Source organism: Prunus avium, chromosome 4 (genome assembly GCF_965620075.1).
Source record: "Prunus avium chromosome 4, drPruAviu1.hap1.1, whole genome shotgun sequence".
NCBI lineage: Eukaryota > Viridiplantae > Streptophyta > Magnoliopsida > Rosales > Rosaceae > Prunus > Prunus avium.
In genome coordinates this window covers 17,523,921-17,543,289 of record NC_142287.1, presented here as the reverse complement: position 1 = coordinate 17,543,289, position 19,369 = coordinate 17,523,921, and the positions used below count along the sequence as shown (strand labels likewise).

Here is a 19,369-nt window from a genome sequence, read left to right as displayed (position 1 = left end):
GATGTTTACTGTTTGGTGAAGTTCTGTGTGCAGAGGAGAAGCATCTATGCCACTATCAGTGGGGGTTGCCCGGGTGGGTGAGAGACTATTATGAAATGCCTACTTATCGAAAGCTGTGTTTGCATTTACAGTTAAAGCTTCATACTTCAAATCTATTCCTTTGCTAAGTTATCATTTTAATTTTGGAAATTTGTCCATCCTGAGCAGTTCTGAAATGTTAGAAATCTTTAATTGGCACCTTGTAAGTCCCATGCTTCCTCATGTCAAACATTTATTCCATTGAGATTCTGATGATAAAACTTTTACTGCTCTTGTTTTGTTATGCTGCATAGGGCTCAGTGTCCCTAATACTTACTACTCTCTCTCTCTCTCTCTCTCTCTCTCTCTCTCTCTCTCTCTTTTGCACACAACTAGTCAATCTGCACCGTATCAGAGTGCAGAATAATGCAAGGAAATTGCATGGTTGATGGAAGCTGTATTTGCAAGATTTGCTGAAACAAAAAAAAACTGTGGGGTGTTTCTATTGTTGCTTCTAGTGCAGTGGAGAGTTGAGGCCCTCTTGAAAAGCCAGAGGGTGGAGAGGTTGGTGCCTCTTGGAAGGAAAAGGAGCTTCTTTCCTGAATGAAGGCCGCTTCTTGAGATGCTTCAGAGTATGCTTGGCATAATATGTCCGGAAATAAGGCGAAGCTCCCTCTTTGAGCTTAAGGATGATGAAAAAGATGATTCTGAAAGATACAAGAATGGCAACAACAGCAGCCAAGTCCCACCACTTTGAGTGGTCCAGATTAATTCCGGCAATAGTTGTAAGGATATACTCGCCTTTCAGCTTTGGGCCATTTGGTTCACGAGAATCAAATTCTCGGCCAACCAATGCGTTCTTGTACTCTCCCTGCATAAGCCAGTATAACAGTGGTAAGTTCAAATTGTTAAAAGTGATTGTACGTTCCTCATAGGACATTTTTTGGCCGATTTATATGTAGAGTTGTTACCAAAGCTAGCAAAAGTTTACCCTTTCTTTACAACAATAACAGCTTTGTGAAACTTCTCAAGAACTACGGTTTGGAATTCTTAGGCACAACCGGTTGCATACCATATAGAACCGGTCGTAGTAAGAAAAATTCTTAGCATGGTGCCAATTTCTGTACCCAAATTTTTGACTATTCTTGAGAAGTAACAAAAACTGGTATTCTCGCAAAGAAGGGTAAACTTTTGCTAGTTAAAAACTAAGATATGTTTTGCCTGGTACCTGTAATGCCCATGCACCATAATTTAGGTATGAAATTGGATACCGCCAAACTGGTTTGGGAATGTCAGGCGGCAAGCGGAAGAATCCGGCAGTCATCATCATGATTCCCTAAATAAGCGTGGTAGTTAGTGATAAATAGAACCTTAAGTAAACTTAGATGAAGATGAATGAGATAAGCTCTGCAAAAATGATATGCAGTTGTTCTTACTAAGTATCCTGCTCCAACTATTACTCCCATCAAGTAGTTGGGAACAAGAGAAGCTATAATCATCATGGAGCTCTCTACTGCTGCAATGGCACTGAGAAGATCGAGGCACATGAATACGAAACGCGGAAATTGAGAATGAAATTCCACCATGTAGTAAGTTATACTGGCAGTTGCAATCGACATCACAGCCAAGAATGGGAAAGAAGAGAGGAAATTTGACAAAATGAACACAGCAATCCCATAATGCCCATTGAGCCTTTCTTTATGAAAAACCTGTTATACAGAACAAAAACTCTGAGTTTCGAATTTCAATCTACTTATTTTAAAATCAGTTATTTTCATGCTCACAAAAACCGCGTTAGTGATTTTTACTTTCATTTCTTCAAGGAAGGATGGGAAGCCTCCAATGGACAGGAAAGTCATGAAACCAGAAATGAATCCAGCACAAGCTCCTCTTGCCAAGATTGAATTGAGATCTGTTCCCAGATTGAAGAATATCGTACCGACGCAGACAGATAACAGCAGATAGATGATGATTCTTACCCAGTAATACCCCATGTCCCTTGACATATTCAGAAAAGATCTCTTTGTTAATGTTGAGAGTTGCTTCCACCATGTTGCTTGGCTCCCACTCTTTTTTTCTATCATGGGTCCTTCCTGTAAAACAAGTTTTTGACTTGTAAAGAAAATTTACACAAAATTGATCTTCCCTTAAGTGACAGAAAGTCTCATGTAAAGTTCAAAACCTAAACTATCCTTACATCCTTACCATGGATGAGATCTCTCGGATCCTAGCCCTCGTCCTTGTTGCATATTCAGAGCTCTTGTACTTCTCAACAAGCATTGCTTTTATCTCTGCTGTTGCTAAGTTCATTAAAGGATCTGATGATTTTGGGATGTCCTGTATTTGAAAACAAAGAAGGTATATTATCAAGTGAATACCAAGGCTTCAAATATTGGAAGATGGTAGATAAAAGAGGAGATTGGACATAAATTTATGAGCTAGAACCATGTTCAGTACAAACAAATTATCAATTATAATGGAAGAGCAATTAAGCAAAACACAAGTACGCGTATAGTTATACAACATACGTACACGAATTCTTTGAGAGTCATTCATTGTTACTCTGTCGAAGTCCGAATTGATACAACGAAGAAAGTGATCAGAAGGGTTTCTTCGACTTGGACATGGAACTCCTGCTCTGGCAAAGAACTGTAATTTTTTTAAAAAAGAATTAGCATAACTAGCTTCAAACTCTCTCTAAAACTTGGAAACTTTGACACTTTCATATTAGTATACTTGTGCATAAAGTAAGCTATGCGTTCCAAAAGAATTTTGCCATTGAATTTATTGTGACATAATTTTTAAAAAAAAGTATTTCAGCTTGACTAAGAACAAGAAATCTATGTAGATGAAACATGGAAATCATTTTAGTGAAGGGATGGTTGAACTAATTTAACAATTCTATTCTGTAGTTATATCCAAGTGTTCAAAATTTGAACCATGAAATCTTTATATGTTTGTTTTATATATTGTTGTTGTACCTCTAGAGCCAAATTTGCTTGCCCAGAAAAAATTGTTAAACCACCAGAAAGCAGAACAAGATCATCAAAGAGAGCAAAGACTTCACTGCTGGGCTGATGAATGGAGGAGATTACAGTTCTGCCATCAAGAGCAATATATCTGAGAGTTTGAACAACAAAGAAAGCTGAGGCACTGTCAAGGCCACTTGTAGGCTCATCCAAAAACAAAAGCTTGGGCTTTGTAAGAATTTCAAGGGCAATGCTCAGTCTCTTCTTCTCCCCACCACTTATGCCTCTCAAATGCCAATTTCCAATGATCCTGTCAGCACAATCTTGCAGACCCATTTCTGTAATTGTTGCATCCACAATGCCATTCACCTCTTCTTTGGTCAAAATAGTTGGAAGCCTCAAATGAGCTGAGTAAGTTATGGTTTCTTTTACTGTTAGGGTTCCCAATAGTGTATTCTCTTGGGTCACATAAGCCTGAAATTTTACATTGAGGGGTGGTAAAAAATATAATTCATATTAAATGTGCACATTAATATGTATTGCTAGAAACTGACATTATGTGCACATTAAATGTTGTACTATCTGAAATAAGAAACATTTGTACCCTCTGGCACATGTGGTTGGGTGGGGGTGGGGGATGGGGGGTGGTGTGGGGGCACTTGCAAGAATATGGAAGTACTTACTGCAACACCATAATCCAGTCTCCTCTTCTTTCCATTCACGAGTACATTTCCAGTCATGACAACATTTCTTGAAAGTCTACCTGTCAAAGTGCAAAAATTCAAGTTTTATAAACTATAAAATTTAACATTAGCAAGACATTTTTTATTTATATATAAAAAAAAAAACAATAGTAAGACATTACAAATGCAGAATTTTTTATTTTTTATTTTGGGGGCAACTACCATTATAGATTTTAACCATAAACCCTAATTTCATATAGGATTTAACATTTCGGTTGAAGTGAATCTCTACTATTTTTTCTACGTGCTAAAAATGCCACAATAAATTTAGCATCTCCAAGATGCTCTTATGGCATGTGTACTAATCCATAATTGGATTAGGAGGAATTGAATTGAGGAGAATTAAATCCCGAATCCATATTGAAGTTGTTTACACCATATAAATTGAGGAGAGTTAGATTCCGAATTCCTATTGAAGTTGTATGGAATTAAGGTAGGAGTAGTACTAATTACTAATGTCCTCCTCGTTGGGTTAAAGTATATGACAAATTTGGAACTTTTAAAAATGTGTGAGAAAATAAGGGGTAAAAAAGATGAATTCCTAATGGGTTACTTTTCTAGAGTTGGGGGCTCTTTTGTCTGGGACCAATCTGGCCCAGCATGTCTCCATAGTGTTTTAGCTCTAGATGTTTTTGTTGACTTGAATTAATAAAACTTCCAAACTGTTGGAAAAAAAAAAAAAAAAAAGTAACACAGTAATCCTCAATAATTGAAATTTAATCCCTGATTCGAATTCCAATTCCTAATTAATGAACACACCATTAAAGTAATTAAGCTTGGGGTATGGACATTCCACCTCCTCACCTAGAAGAGTAGTTGAGGCATTGTGGGAGGTCAATAAATATTCAACTATGGAAATGACATTTTTGGCTGTGTCATTCATTCTATCACCAAAGAAATAAGGTCCTGAACAGCGAAGACAAGACTTAAAAACTATCATGTGGGTGTCCCCAAAGTTTCTGAGTGGTTCCAGTCCTGTATGCCTAGTGCATGAATAATGGAACTGCCAATTTTAGATCTTTCATGCTCCACTTATAAATCTCTCAGTAAATTTTTTTGTAGTGATAAAATAGTCCATTTAAAATTATATGTGTTTAAAAATAAAAACTAGTCATCAAATTTGAATACATTGAACTCAATCGATTTATCATTCTACACTATCTGGTGACACGAACATTCTTAACAAAATTTTCTCCTCAATGTGTTCATTTGAAACAAGATAATAATGCAACAGATTGCTGTCTCTTTCTTTGGCTTTAAAATGTTATCAATGCAACAAACAAGGCAGAACATGGACTTTAAGTCAAGCAGAGAATTAATAGTGCACAGAGTCTGTGCTCTCAGGTTTTGAATGCCAATCCTGTGTTAAATGGTCATTGATCATTATTAAACAACCAACCTCCCCAATTTACTATCCTATAACTAATTCCATTTATCCATTATTTGGTATATTATAAGAAAAACTTACTTATATCGGGGATACCATTGTGGCAATTTTCCGAGCCAACCATCTATTGTTATGTGCTTGAACTTTCCGACATGGCAATGCAACTTTCTGACATGACAATATGTGATAGGCTTGGAATACCGTCACAGTGTCATCCCCATTACATGTAAGTTCTTCTCGTATATCTGCCATAATATGCTATTTACAAATATTAACATAAATAAAAAAAATAAAGGCACTATCACATAAGTTGATATTTAAAATTTTGTAAACTGAAAATTGGAGCACAGTAGATAAAACAAAAATCAAGTGACAGAAGAAACTTAATAGCCTTCATCTGCTCGTGCAAGAAAACCTTCTTAAGAGGCAAAACATTTTACCAAGAAAACTCATTTAAGCTAATTTGAATTCTCAACCTTGATTGTTACATATACACATGCACAGCTCAATATATATATATATATATATATATATATATATATATATATATATATATATATATATATATATATATATATATACACTTCTTCTGCTAAATGATAAGATCATAACTTTGCAAATGAATCAAGAAGAAGACAACTATTTCTTAAACCAATTAGAACCCAGAAGTGTTGAATTTTTTTTCTTTTTCTTTTGAAACTAAACTTGTTCATGTGATTGAAACATATATAAAGTAACCCAAACAAACATGAAACACAAACCTGCCAAAGAATCAAGAAGGGTTGATTTGCCAGAGCCAGAAGGACCCATAATAGCCATGATCCTACCAGGCTCAGCAAACCCACTCAGCCCATCAAGCAGTCTTCTGCTGTGCCCATTCCCAAAGTTTGGAAGCACAACACTCAGATCTTCCCACACCAAATACATGCCAAGATGATGAAGATGACCAATAATATCTTCTCTTCCACCAGATGATAAACTCCTCTCTGAATCCACACAAACACCATTATTATGCTCTTCTATCTCCATAGCTAGCAAATATCCAATTCCAAATCTTGTTTGATAGAAACAGAACAGCAGAGAAAGGAAAGAAGGCGGTCTAGCTAGCATATATAGCTAAGGGGACTGGCCAGAGTGATATAAAAAGGCGGTCGCTACATGAATATATTTGTTCCTTGGTGTAAAATATTCCATATGGGAGTGAATAAATTTGCCAACAAATTGCAGAAAAATGTAGAGAGAGAAACATGCAAGGTGGTCCTATGCCTTTGAAGTTTTGGTCGATCGACACCTGCTTTTGGAACTGGTGAGAGAGTTACTATCGTAAGTAAGTATGTAGTAAGTGTGCTCACCAAACTACCATTAATACTTTCATAAGAGATGTCTATGACCCATGAGAGTGAAGAAACTTGTAATAAGACGTTTAAAAAAAAAAAAGAAGGTTCTTGTATTGTGAGATGTACATGCACCTCTTGGAACCCCAGCCTAGAAGACAAATGGAGTGTGAACAAATTTTTTTCAGCAAGATATCATGTATCTACCAATGGGGTGTTAGTTAGATTGGCCCAGGTTTTTGGTGTGATCTTAAGTTGTCTCGAATTCAAATCCCATAGTACCCGTGTGTGTGAGTTTCACTTTTGGCAACCAATAAAAAAAAAAAAAAAAAAAAAGTATCATGTATCTATATGAAAAGTCAAGTTTAAGGATAACACATGTTCTTTTAGCAAATAATTTGAGAAACTTGTTAACGTGAAAATTAGCAAATATCCCTTTCATAACAAAAGACACTGAAAACACCGTTTTGAAGGAAAAAAAAAAAATTCTGGACTCCACTGTTATTGTACTGACTATTATTTTACCATTTGCTAAGTGTTGACAGGTGATGAGTTATTTTTGTTTTTAGTTTCTTGAAAGATTTCTCCCTTACACTAACAATTATCAGGAAACTGCACTAATAATTAGTTCAAATGCCAAGACCGAAGGCCAAAGCAGGCCCGTCATTCAAAACACAACACAATCCTGTCCACCTTGAGAAAAACATAGAGGTGGTGGTGGCCCATTAGAGAATGGGAAGAAACGACGAAACTACCGCTACAACAGAGAAAAGTTGCATCACACTTTCTGCACACCTTTGCTCGTTTTGTTTAAGTTTTCAATAATACTATTTGTACTATATTTATTGACCTCTTAAGTTAAGGTCCTGACTTTAAGTTAAGTTAATCGACTTCCTAAAGGTCGTCGTCGATTCCAGTTTGAGGAGGCGTGGACTACTGAGGCTAATTGTAGTGAGGTTGTCCGTCAATCGTGGCAATCTATGGTGGCGCCTATTCATAATCTTGCTAACTGTGCAAGCCGCTTAACACGCTGGAGTGCCCAAAAGTTTGGCCAGGTACCCAGGAAAGTCAAAGAGTTACGGGTCAGGTTGGGAAATCTTCAGTCAGAACCATCGTCGACACAGAATTTCCATTCCCGTACATTGGTTGAAACTGAGCTTGACAAGTGTCTTGAACAAGAAGAAATTTATTGGCAGCAGAGATCGCGGGTCAATTGGCTTCGTCATGGGGACCGTAACACATCCTTTTTCCACAAGCAAGCCACGAGTAGGAAGAAGACAAATACCCTTGGTGGGATTCTGGATGCTCATAACCAATGGCAGAGTGACTATGATCAAATAGGGGAAGTTTTTGTTGAGTTTTATAACAACCTTTTTAAGTCCAATGTTGGAGTTGCTGATGCGGAGATTTTCACTGCGATTAAGACGCGAGTGTCCTCCCGCTCTTATCAGAGTTTGCTCCTCCCGTATTCCAGATCTGAAATAGAAATAGCTCTTAAATCTATTGGCCCGACAAAAGCTCCGGGTCCAGATGGTTTGCCTGCTCTCTTTTATCAACGATATTGGGACATTGTGGGTCAAGACGTCGGTGACTTATGTCTGCAGGTTTTAAATGGTAATGGTGGTGTCAACACTTTTAACCATACGCTGGTGGCTTTGATTCCAAAGGTTCGCTCTCCCACATGTGTCTCAGAGTTTCGTCCTATCAGCTTATGTAATGTCCTCTACAAAATTATCTCAAAAACTCTTACCAACAGACTTAAGAAGGTCCTACCTGAGGTTATTTCTGAATTCCAGAGTGCTTTTATCCCAAGCCGTATGATTTTGGATAATGTCCTAGCTGCTTTTGAAACTGTCCATTGTCTAAAGAGAAGGGGGAAAAATGGAAAAAAGAAACTGATTCTGAAATTAGATATGGCCAAGGCATATGATCATGTTGAATGGATTTTTCTGGAGAAGATGATGCGTACTATGGGTTTTCCACTTTGGTTTATTACTTTAATCATGGGTTGTGTGACTACTGTCTCTTATTCGCTTTTAATTCGGGGACGATCCTTTGGGCATATTACGCCCACTCATGGGCTACGGCAAGGTGCTCCAATATCACCGTATCTTTTCCTCATTGTGGCTGAGGCTTTTTCCGCTTTACTCCAACAAGCAGAGAGGGATTCTAGGGGTTCAGGGTGTTTCTATTGCCCCGTCCGCTCCGTCCATTAATCATCTCTTTTTTGCCGATGACAGCCTTCTGTTCTGTAATGTTGTGCCTGGTGAGGCTTTAGAGCTGAAGCGTATTTTTGGTGTGTATGAGGCGGCTTCTGGGCAGAAGGTCAACTTTAATAAATCTGCTATTTGTTTTAGCCCTTCCACTCCATGGCCGTTGCAAGACGCTATTAGTGAGATCCTGGCAGTGTCTATTGTTCCGTGCCACGAGCCTTATCTAGGCCTTCCTACCATTGTCGGTCGGGACAAGAAGAAATTATTTAGCATTGTTAGAGACTGTGTGTGGAATAAAGTGAACGGTTGGCAAGAAAAGCTCTTGTCCAAGGCTGGAAAAGAAATCCTTATTAAAGCAGTGTGTCAAGCCATCCCATCTTATTCTATGAGTGTGTTTCGGCTGCCTGTGGGGCTATGTCGTGAGATTGAAGGCATTATCGCCCATTTCTGGTGGGCTAAAAGTGACGGTAAGGGTATTCACTGGAAAAAGTGGCAGTCTCTGTGCCAACACAAATCTGAAAAGGGGCTTGGTTTCAGAGAATTGACAAGTTTTAATCAAGCATTGCTTTGTAAACAAGGATGGCGTTTGTTGGAATTCCCAAGTTCGTTGATTGCGCGTATGTTAAAGGCTCGCTATTTTCCACACTCTGATTTTCTGGAGGCCTCGGTTGGGTCGTTACCGTCGTTTACTTGGCAATCCTTACTGTGGGGACGGGACTTGCTCTGACTGGGCCTCAGATGGCGTATCGGTGATGGACGCTTGGTTCATATCTACGGGGATCCTTGGGTGCCTCATGACAGAAGTTTCACAGTTCAATCTGTACCCACATTTCCTACTAACTCCCGAGTTTGTGCTCTTATCACCGCGTCTGGTCGGTGGGATGTTGAAAAGATTTTTGACAACTTCTCGTTTCCGGAAGCTGAAACTATTCTTTCTATCCCCTTAATGGGTGACACTTTGGACCGGAGAATCTGGCATTTTGCTAAAAATGGGAGATATTCTGTTAAAAGTGGGTACTGGGCAGCTTTGGAGTATAAGCGGTTGGAGGAGCTGTCGGCTGGGAGTCTTGCTGGTCCCTCTTCTCCTTCCTTGAAGCTTTGGAAGCATTTATGGAAGCTCAAGGTACCGCAGAAAATCCTTCATCTGTTATGGCGATTGGCACACAATCTCCTCCCCTCCAAGGAGGTGCTGTTCTGGCGTCGTGTTACACAGGAGACCTCCTGCTTTCGTTGTGCTGCTGTGAGTGAATCTACGCTGCATGCCTTAGTGGGCTGTGATGTTTGTATGCAGGTGTGGGAGGCATTAGATTTTCCTAGTGAGTTCCTTCTTCTCAATTTGGCTGATGCTTGATTTTGGGTGGATGCTGCATGGGATCTAATTCCTCCTGTTAAGCAGTCCCTTTTTAAATTTACGGTGTGGGTGTTGTGGAATGAAAGGAATGGGGTGCTGTTTGGATCCCAACCCACCCCTCCTGGAATTTTGGTTCAACGTGCGAAGGACTATGATGATGAGTTTACACGTTCTCTTGTTGTCAATCATAGAAGTTTATCCTCGCCGATTCTTGATGTTAAGTGGCATCCTCCTAGTGATGGTTTTTTCAAGCTGAATGTGGATGAGGTTGCTGATTTAGCGACGGGAGATAGGGGAGCTGGTGTAATTGTTAGTGACTCTCAAGGAAATCTGGTAGGGGCTCTGGCAATGCGTGCTCCGAGCAGGATCTCTGTTCTTGCCACTGAGTTGTACGCTCTTAAGACTGGCATATCCTTTGCATTGGATGTGTCTTGGGTGCCTCTTGTGATCGAGTCAGATTCTCTATTGGCGGTTAATATGGTTAATGGTGATGAGGAATGTCTTGCGGCTGAGGGTGGTTTGGTGGAAGGAGTGCGTCGCCTTCTTACTAATCATGTGATAGTCTCTGTTTCACATATCTCTTGCCATGCAAACAAGGCTGCTCATCGCATTGCTCGCTTCAGTCTCCGGGATCAAAGTTTGTCATGCTGGTTGGATGAGGGCCCTTTGTGGCTCATGGATGCTGTGTATGACGATAGGTCTGAGACTAGCATTTCTGGTTAAGTTTTAAGTTGTAAGTTGGTGTGTGTGGTACTCTTTTTCCTCCTCTAAAGTTTTGTCCCATTGGGTTTTCTTTAGGGAGGTTTTAACGAGGCCACTTCTATCCATGCCGAAAGTCTTTGTATTGACATTTGTTTGATTAATGAAAGTCTATTTCCTCAAAAAAAAAAAAAAAAAAGTTAAGGTCCTGACTATTTCCAGTGAGTTAGACTTCGTTGGTGGCATCACTCTTTAAGTTATTTACCCTTTTTAGTTTGAATATTAATTGTAGAATTTACTCCCAGGGACGGACCTAGGATTTTAAAATGGAGTGGGCTAAATTTAGGTACTAAGTAGATGGAAAACTTAACAATACCATGTGATTTCATTGATAACAAAAATATAAAAAAACAAATACATAAAGAACAATAAAATCAATAGATATTTATAAAAATACCCAATCCTAGACATGTATTTATAAAAATACCCAAGCACTATTTAAACATAGGAACATACCCAAAATGGGTTTTGGGTATGTGTGTAATGATGGGTTTTGGGTATGTTTATAAATGGGTTTTGTGTGTTGGGTATTTTTATAATTTTAGCCCCCATTTTGGGTATTTTAGTGAAACTCCCTAAAATCAATTACAAATCCTATTTGATAATTCATAATTCATAAACTGAAACTGATGCCCCAATTGCAAATCCTAATTGAAACTTCATAAACTCAGTACTACAAAAAACGAAATAGACGACGGGAATCCACCGTCGTGTATCATGTTTTAAAACCGACGTGAAATCGACCGCCGTCTTTTAACACATAAAATAACGACGGGAAATAACCGACGTAGTTAATATATTACACTCATAAAAAAACTAAAACCGACGTCTACTTCATACAAAAAAGCATAAAAAGACAACATTCGACTATATTAGACGACGGTTTTAGTAAAACACAGACGTTTAAATAATGTTAAATGTCAAAAACAACTACAAAAGCGACGTAAATATGTTTATCAACGTCTCTAATTAAAACAAAACCGACGTGTAAAATATAGAAATTGTCGTGGTTAATAAATACTACGTTCACTAAATAAAAAAACTGACGTCTAAAACATGTAACATGGTAAATTAGACGTCACTTTTGTCAAAAAAAGTGATGTCTTAAAGATTTAACATGGCATATATTTACTTGGACTGATGTAAAAAAACAAATAACCACGACCCTTTAGGTCACCACAGACGTTGATTATTTTGACAGCTTGAACAGAGAAATAAACGACGTGGATTTAATATTACACGTCGGTTAATTAAAATACATGTCATGTTTAATCCATTTACTATGGCCTAGGAGTCACATTTTAGGACGTTGTTAGTAATTTACAACGTCGGTGTATATAGACTTTGACGTGGTTGGCATTTTAAAAGTCTCTTTTGTGAGCCACTTAGACGTGTGTAATCTCTGAGATGTCATTGCTTTTAGCCTAACCGTCGTTAAGAAGTAAGGAAACACCTTGAATTATGGATTTGACGTCGGTTATTGTAAAATGAAGGTCGTGGTTCGGCTTTACTATGTCTCAAGAATTCAATTATTCGACGTTGTTATATCCTTACTACGTCGGTGATTTATTTATTCCATGACGTGGCTAGTCTTTGTTAAGTCTCTTTTATAACCTTTTTTGACATGTGTATTCTCCGAGACGTCAATTGTTTAATTATAACTTACGTGCAACAATGTTTTTACGACGTTAACCATCAATTGATTATATCCGTAAATTCGTCGGTTTGAGCTCTGCCGTCGTGTTATTCTTTATTGTTCATCGTTGATTATTTTATTTACCATTGTTGTTGTTAATATTTATTAACCGTTATGAAATTAATTTTAATTAACCGACGTGTTTTCTTTTTCAAATGGCGGTTTTTATTTCATTTTTGCGTTGTCATTCCACGTCGGTTGTGAAAACCCGACGTTGGTTGTTTTGTAGACGTCTCCTTTTGCGATTTTTGTAACTTGATCGTCGTATTTTCAGCTTTAACCCATTATTTTTAATTTTTGATTTGTCTTGCCCAAAGCCTGCAGAATGAAAATGTGATCGGAATTAAAATGGTATACAGAGCTATTAATTAATGTCATACAATTAACTGCATAACTAATGTCATACATTACAACAATCAATCAATCCATATATCTTCACACCCATCTCTAATATTCTCACTCCCAAACTCACCCACTAGGTCATCAAATGTGTCAACATTTGGTATCCCTCTAGTAAATGGCTCACACTCAATTCTAATATCACCTAGCACATCATCACCAATAACATCATTATATTCTCTATTAGGCATTGATAACACTACCGACCAACCACGATGCATTGGGTCGTCAACATAAAATACTTGTTTGACTTGAGAAGCTGATCGGTTCATAATTGTATATCATTTTGTACCATTCTAGCTTATGATTTGGTTATGTTTTTGAGTTAAACTTGTGCTTTTAATCCTTTTTGTGTTTATCTTTCAGTTCATTGAGCTTTAGGTAATAATGATGGCTTTAGAGAGCATAATTCATGCAATTCAAGCATGTTAAGGCCTAATTTGGATGAATGGATGAAGAGCTTAAAGACAAACTCATTTTGGCTACAGCCCCCTGCCAGTCCAGTTCCGTAGGTCATATTGCAAGCTTTGTTTCAACAACCTACATAGCTCGAATGAGGCCACATTCTTCATGAAAGTTGTTCCAATTGGTGTGTACTATAACATATCCAAAATTCAGCCCCATTGGATAAATCTGGAGTCTGTTACCTAGCAAACACAGAACCATGCTCAGGATGGATCTTATCAGCGCGGAAAATGAGTTAGCAATTTGTTTCGGCCTTAACTTCTTCCTCCGACCTTGGATTGGCCCAAATAACATATGGCTGGAAAGAAGACATTCTGAACTTCAATTTAGAGTGCTTAAAGTCCTAATTTGATTAAGATAAGCCCAAGTTGTAAGCCCTTGAAGTTGCTGGTCATGCTGACCTCAGCATGTGCTGGTTGGATGCTTGGTCATGGTGAGCTAGGTATGAGCTATCATTTCTGGTTGGAAGCTTGGTCATGGTGACATGAAGATGAGCTAGGGCTGCTGGTGGGATCTATTGGTGAAGTGCATCAACCAATTCAAGATTTTCTAATACAAGTGCATCACCCAATTTAGATTTTCTAATACAAGTGCATCAACCATTTCAGATTTTATAAAACAAGTGTTGTATGCATTAGCCATATTGAATTCAGATTTTCACTTCCCCTAGGCCTATAAATAGGGAAGTTCTCTAAGCTTGTAAACACACCCCAAGGGGGGGAGCTCTCAAACACTTCTCTAGAGCTCCCTTCCCTTCTCTCCCTCAAATTCTCTTAGTTTCTCTTTCTAGTTTTCAATTGTTGTAATGAAATCTTTTGTGTTGAAATTTTCCTTAAGTTTTTCTTAGTTCCACTTTACTTTTCATTATGTAAATTCTTTTCTTTAGTCTCAAGTTTGATTAGTTTCCAAGTTTCAATTATGGTTCATGTTCTTATTCATTATGCTTATAAGTTAATATGCTAGTTTGAATGATTGATCACCATTTAGGCTTGCATGTTAGCTATCTTGGTTTGAATTAAGAGTATACATCATGCTTTAATTCGAATTGAACTATGAATAGGAAGAGTATGTATGGACATTCGACAACAGGGATTAGATACATGCTTGGTTGTTTAAATTGTTCTTCTTTGCTTAATGGGTTCCTAATGCTTAATTTTAGGTTAGACAACAAATGATCAAATTAGGGAATTAGGAACACAAGGTTATGACCAAACACCATGGCTTAATCATACTTTAGCTAGAATCAATCCGTTAATCTAATTGAACTTGGGAACTTATCTGCTTGAGTTAGTTATTTTCTTTCTTTCTTGTTGTATTTATTTCCTTTCTTTTTCATTTCTATTTTGTGTAGGGAAATGAATTGGATCATTCAATCACCAATCCTCGTGGGATCGATCTCGCACTTACATATGCTATACTACCAAACGGCTCGTGCACTTGCGAGTATCACAAGTTGAGGATGCAACTGAATCCATTTTGGTGCAGCTGTATCTACACAACAGAAGCTATAACAAATTGGTCATTCCTATGTCCAATTTTACTAAGATCTACAAGGGTAAATCCAAGTTCGTCGACTACAAGGCCCGAAGTGTTATCTATCCAATCACACCTCAAGACTGGGATTCTAAACTTTTGGTAGTCAAGGTCCTAAATTTCTTGAATAACCCCATAAAAACCCATATTGGAGACAATAGGGTTTTTATCCTTGGCACTAGCAACTTGCATAGTATGTGTAAGTAAATAAACTCCACTATTTTGGACAGTTCGCACATCATCTTGTGCCTTGGTGTTAAATTTGACACTATTAATAAGATAGCTCCTATATGATGGTACTGCCATGCTTGGACCAGCTGCTAACCACCTCAAATTTTCTGATACGCCATTATTGTCTTCCCCATTAAATTCACTTTGAACCTACAAATTAAACATATATCTTAATTCAATCTAACATATATATAGAAAGAAAGAAAATTAAAATAAGTTCAATATGTCATTCAATAACATATATACCTTAAAGCATAGCCATTGAATGAAAGTGCTATTGTGCTTATCTTGTAGCCACTTTGTTCTCTTTCTAAATTTTGGATAAGTGGTCTTGATGTGGATCATATGTTCCTTACAATTGATACGAAAAAATCACGCATTATGGTCCCTTGTATATAAGATAAACATAAGGAGTAATAATATTTAAAATGGCTACATATGAAAAATTAAACTCATACGTACTCGATATAAGGTAGGACTTCCTCCGTATTCTCCAAGACATATAGATGTGCCTGGTTCAACAAGTCCAGATCAACTAAGCTCACTATGCAACCTGATAATGGCTTTGAAACTCCCATCTTCTGGCTTGAAGGCACTCCAACTGTACTAACATCAGATAAATGCTCGGTACAAAACTCTACAGCTTCTTCGGCTATATACCGCTCAGCAATGCAACTTTCGGGACGAGTACGATTCTGAACATACCCCTTTAGCACTTTCATATATCTTTCAAACGGATACATCCATCTAAAATATACTGGCCCACATAGACGAACTTATCTGAAAAGATGTACTACTAGATGAACCATGATATCAAAGAATGAAGGTGGAAAGTACTTCTCAAGCAAACACAAAGTAACTACTACATCTTCTTCCAACTTATCTAGCTTGGAAACATCTACCGTCTTTGCACATATAGCATTGAAGAAGAAGCACAATCGAGTTATTGCATACCTTGCAGGCTTCTCCAAAACAGAACGAATTGCCACAGGGAGCAATTGTTGCATCAAGGTATGACAATCATGAGATTTAAGGCCAAGAAGTCTTGAATCTTTTAAAGATACAAGATTTTTTATATTTGAAGAATAACCTTCAGGAACCTTCATACCATAAAAAGAATTACAAACCGCTCTCTTCTCTGCTCTTGACAAATTCCAAGGCCTTAGAGGCAAGTGAGTACGTCTTTCTCCATACTCGGGTTGCAAATCAATTTTTACCCCCATGTTCAATAAGTCTAACCGAGCAGCAATCCCATCTTTATTTTTTCCAGGGATCTCTAGCAATGTACCAATGATACTATCGCAAACATTCTTCTCAATGTGCATAACATCTAGGGCATGCCTCACAGGGAGGTATTTCCAATACTCGAGATCAAAGAATTTTGATTTCTTCTTCCAACAAACTCTGTCACCATCATTCTCACCAACATTTCCCCCATTTTTTGAGCCCCATATGTAATTAATATCTTCAACCATATGCAGTACTTCTTCTCCGGTTAATGGCTCGGGAGGCATGCCATATTCAGGTTTCCCATTAAAAGTTGCACGTTGCCTCCTATATGGATGATTGATTGGTAACCACTTTCTATGCCCAATGTAACAAATTTTGTGGTCATTTTTCAACCTGTGACTAGGTGTATCATCGCCGCATATTGGACAAGCTTTATATCATTTAACGACACAACCAGATAAGTTTCCATAGGCAGGAAAATCATTAATTGTCCACAGTAATACACCTCTGAGTGTAAAGTATTCTCCTATGTGGGCATCATACACTCCTCTAATCCCATCCCACAGAGATTTTAAATCATCAATCAAAGGCTCTAAGTAGATGTCTATATCATTTCCGGGCTGTTTAGGACCGGAAATCAGTAAGGTCAACATAATGAACTTCCGCTTCATGCATAGCCATGGTGGGAGATTATATGTAACTAACATAACTGGCCAACAACTGTATCTACTACTTAAAGAACTATGGGGATTGAATCCATCAGATGAGAGAGCCAATCTCAAGTTTCTTGGCTCATTACCAAAGTCGGGCCATTTTTCATCAACAAGTTTTCAAGATGGGGAATCCGCTGGATGAGACATATGACCGTCAACTGATTTTCTTGCAGTATGCCAAGTCAAACTCTTAGCTGTCTTATGTGATTGAAACATCCTTTTAAACCTTGGAATTGGAGGAAAATACCACACCACCTTCGCTGCCACACCCTCTTTCAAGAACCCATCTTTGGTTTCCTTCCACCTTGAGATACTACAAGTTGGACAATTAGTTGCATCCTCATACTCCTTCCGATACAAAATGCAGTCATTGGGACATGCGTGGATTTTTTCATAACTCATCCCTAAAGCAGACAAAGTCTTTTTTGCCTCGTACATAGAGGAAGGTAGTGTATTTCCTTCTGGAAGCAATTCTCCTTGAAGTATCAATAATTCTGTAAAGCAAACATCACCCATCCCATGTTTTGCTTTCAAATTATATAACTTCACCAAAGCCGACAACTTCGTGTACTTACTGCAACCAGGGTACAAGGGTTCATCGCCATCCCCAATCACATTGGCAAACTCATAAGGATCAGATCCAATATTGGCAAAATCATTATCATCCATCCCTAATTCTTCAGAAACATAACTGAACCTACTTTGCTCATCTTCTTCCACATTTCTACTAGCATTGGTAGTCCATTCCCAAGGTTCTCCGTGCCATGTCCAAATCTTATAGCTTTGGTAAATTCCATTAAAGTATAAGTGTTCCCTTATAATTCCAACCCCAAACAATCGAATATTCCCACATTTAACACATGGACAACGAATCTCAGTTGTATTTCCAAGATTTTCTGACGCAAAATTCAAAAATCCTTCCACCCCTAACTCATATGCCTTCGATCTTCGATCCGCATGCATTCATGACTTATCCATCTCACACTCTATAAAATCATATAAATAAATAAATAAATATATATATATATATATATATATATATATATATATATATATTAAAGTGGAAAGACCATCAATGAAACACTACCTCATTTAAATAGCAGAGAACAAATTGAAAATAAAATATAAAACATGAACAAGACGACGATTTTTACAAAATAATCGTCGTTTAATATAAATTCAGACGACGGCATCTATAGTCACCGTTGTCATTAAGATACCCAAACCCAGAAATTTATACGGGATTTTGGTAGCCTAAAGACGACGTTTAATGGAGAAACAGTCATCTTTAGGCTACTAGTTGCGGCTTAAAACGCAGACGACGGGAGTAAATGAACAACCGACGTATAATAAACGTTTGGATGACGGTTTGATCTGTCAACTGTGGTCGTAGTTAAAAAAAAAAACAGCTTCAATTTCCCATCCCCATTTATTTTCCAAGAACCCAAATAGAGAGTAATTATTACAAGAATGCAAACACCAAAACATAAAAGAACCCTAATATAGCTACCAACGAAAATATTTATGGATTTAAGAAGAGATTAGGGTTAAAGGGACTAGGGTTGTACTTACATGGATATTGAGAGAGAGCTGAGAGAATATCACAACTGCTTGAGGCAGACGACGGGAGAATATACCCAATGCTTTGAGAGAGAGCTGAGAGAATATAACAAAAGCTACCAATTAAGAACCCATAGCTACCAACGAAAACATTTATGGATTTAAGAAGAGATTAGCGTTAAAGGGACTATGGTTGTACTTACATAGAGATTGAGAGAGAGCTGAGACAATATAACAACTGCTTGAGAGAGAGCGAAAACTTTAAGACAAATTTATGTTGAAGAGTGAGATTCTGAAAATTTTAGGTCGCGGTCAAAAATTTTAAAGTTGCGCGTTTTTCAACGACGACGATCAATACTTATATGGACGTCCAATTCTTACTTACGACGACGGTTTCTACACAAGACCGACGTTGTAAACATAACGTACATCGCTATTTAATAACCGACGTCGTATTCCGAATTCAATTGGTCTTGGTTTATGTAGTTGACCAAAAACAGCGGGAGAAAACCGGCGTCGTTTCAATAAACCCTAAACCCTAAACCCTAAATTTTACAATAATTTTAAAAAAATAGACAAGTATGAGAAAAATGAACCGAAAATTGCTATGGACTCCTTACAACAATGCCTTCTACAATAGTAGGTTAAAATATGGATTTCATAATTTTGAATTTATGGGCACCAATGGATCACGTAAACTTTAGGGTTATGTTATGTAAAGTATAAGGAGTACCGTGCTTTGTCTCTAAATTTGTTTGAATTTTGTTA

At 37.7% G+C, this 19,369-nt stretch overlaps 1 protein-coding gene and 1 pseudogene across 3 annotated transcripts; one reads left to right on the top strand and one right to left on the bottom strand.

Annotated features, from left to right (window-relative positions):
- Positions 1-256: 256 nt before the first annotated feature.
- Positions 257-6,385, bottom strand: LOC110753922 (ABC transporter G family member 15-like). 3 transcript variants are annotated; one of them, XM_088251310.1, is made up of 10 exons: positions 5,879-5,997; positions 5,199-5,362; positions 3,671-3,750; positions 3,000-3,461; positions 2,551-2,667; positions 2,224-2,355; positions 1,827-2,111; positions 1,455-1,727; positions 1,247-1,354; positions 257-889 (listed from the first exon to the last, which is right to left on the bottom strand). In XM_088251310.1, the coding sequence occupies exons 2-10, from the start codon at positions 5,239-5,241 to the stop codon at positions 533-535; spliced, it is 1,857 nt and encodes a 618-aa protein (XP_088107436.1). In that variant the 5' UTR covers positions 5,242-5,362; positions 5,879-5,997; the 3' UTR covers positions 257-532. The 3 variants fall into 3 exon arrangements, with proteins under 3 accessions (XP_088107436.1, XP_021810602.1, XP_088107435.1); XM_021954910.2 differs by lacking the exon at positions 5,199-5,362 and having other exon boundaries at positions 5,879-6,382; XM_088251309.1 differs by lacking the exons at positions 2,551-2,667; positions 5,199-5,362 and having other exon boundaries at positions 5,879-6,385.
- Positions 6,386-7,383: 998 nt separating this feature from the next.
- On the top strand, positions 7,384-10,738 carry LOC148294936 (uncharacterized; annotated as a pseudogene).
- The last annotated feature ends 8,631 nt before the right edge of the window (positions 10,739-19,369 follow it).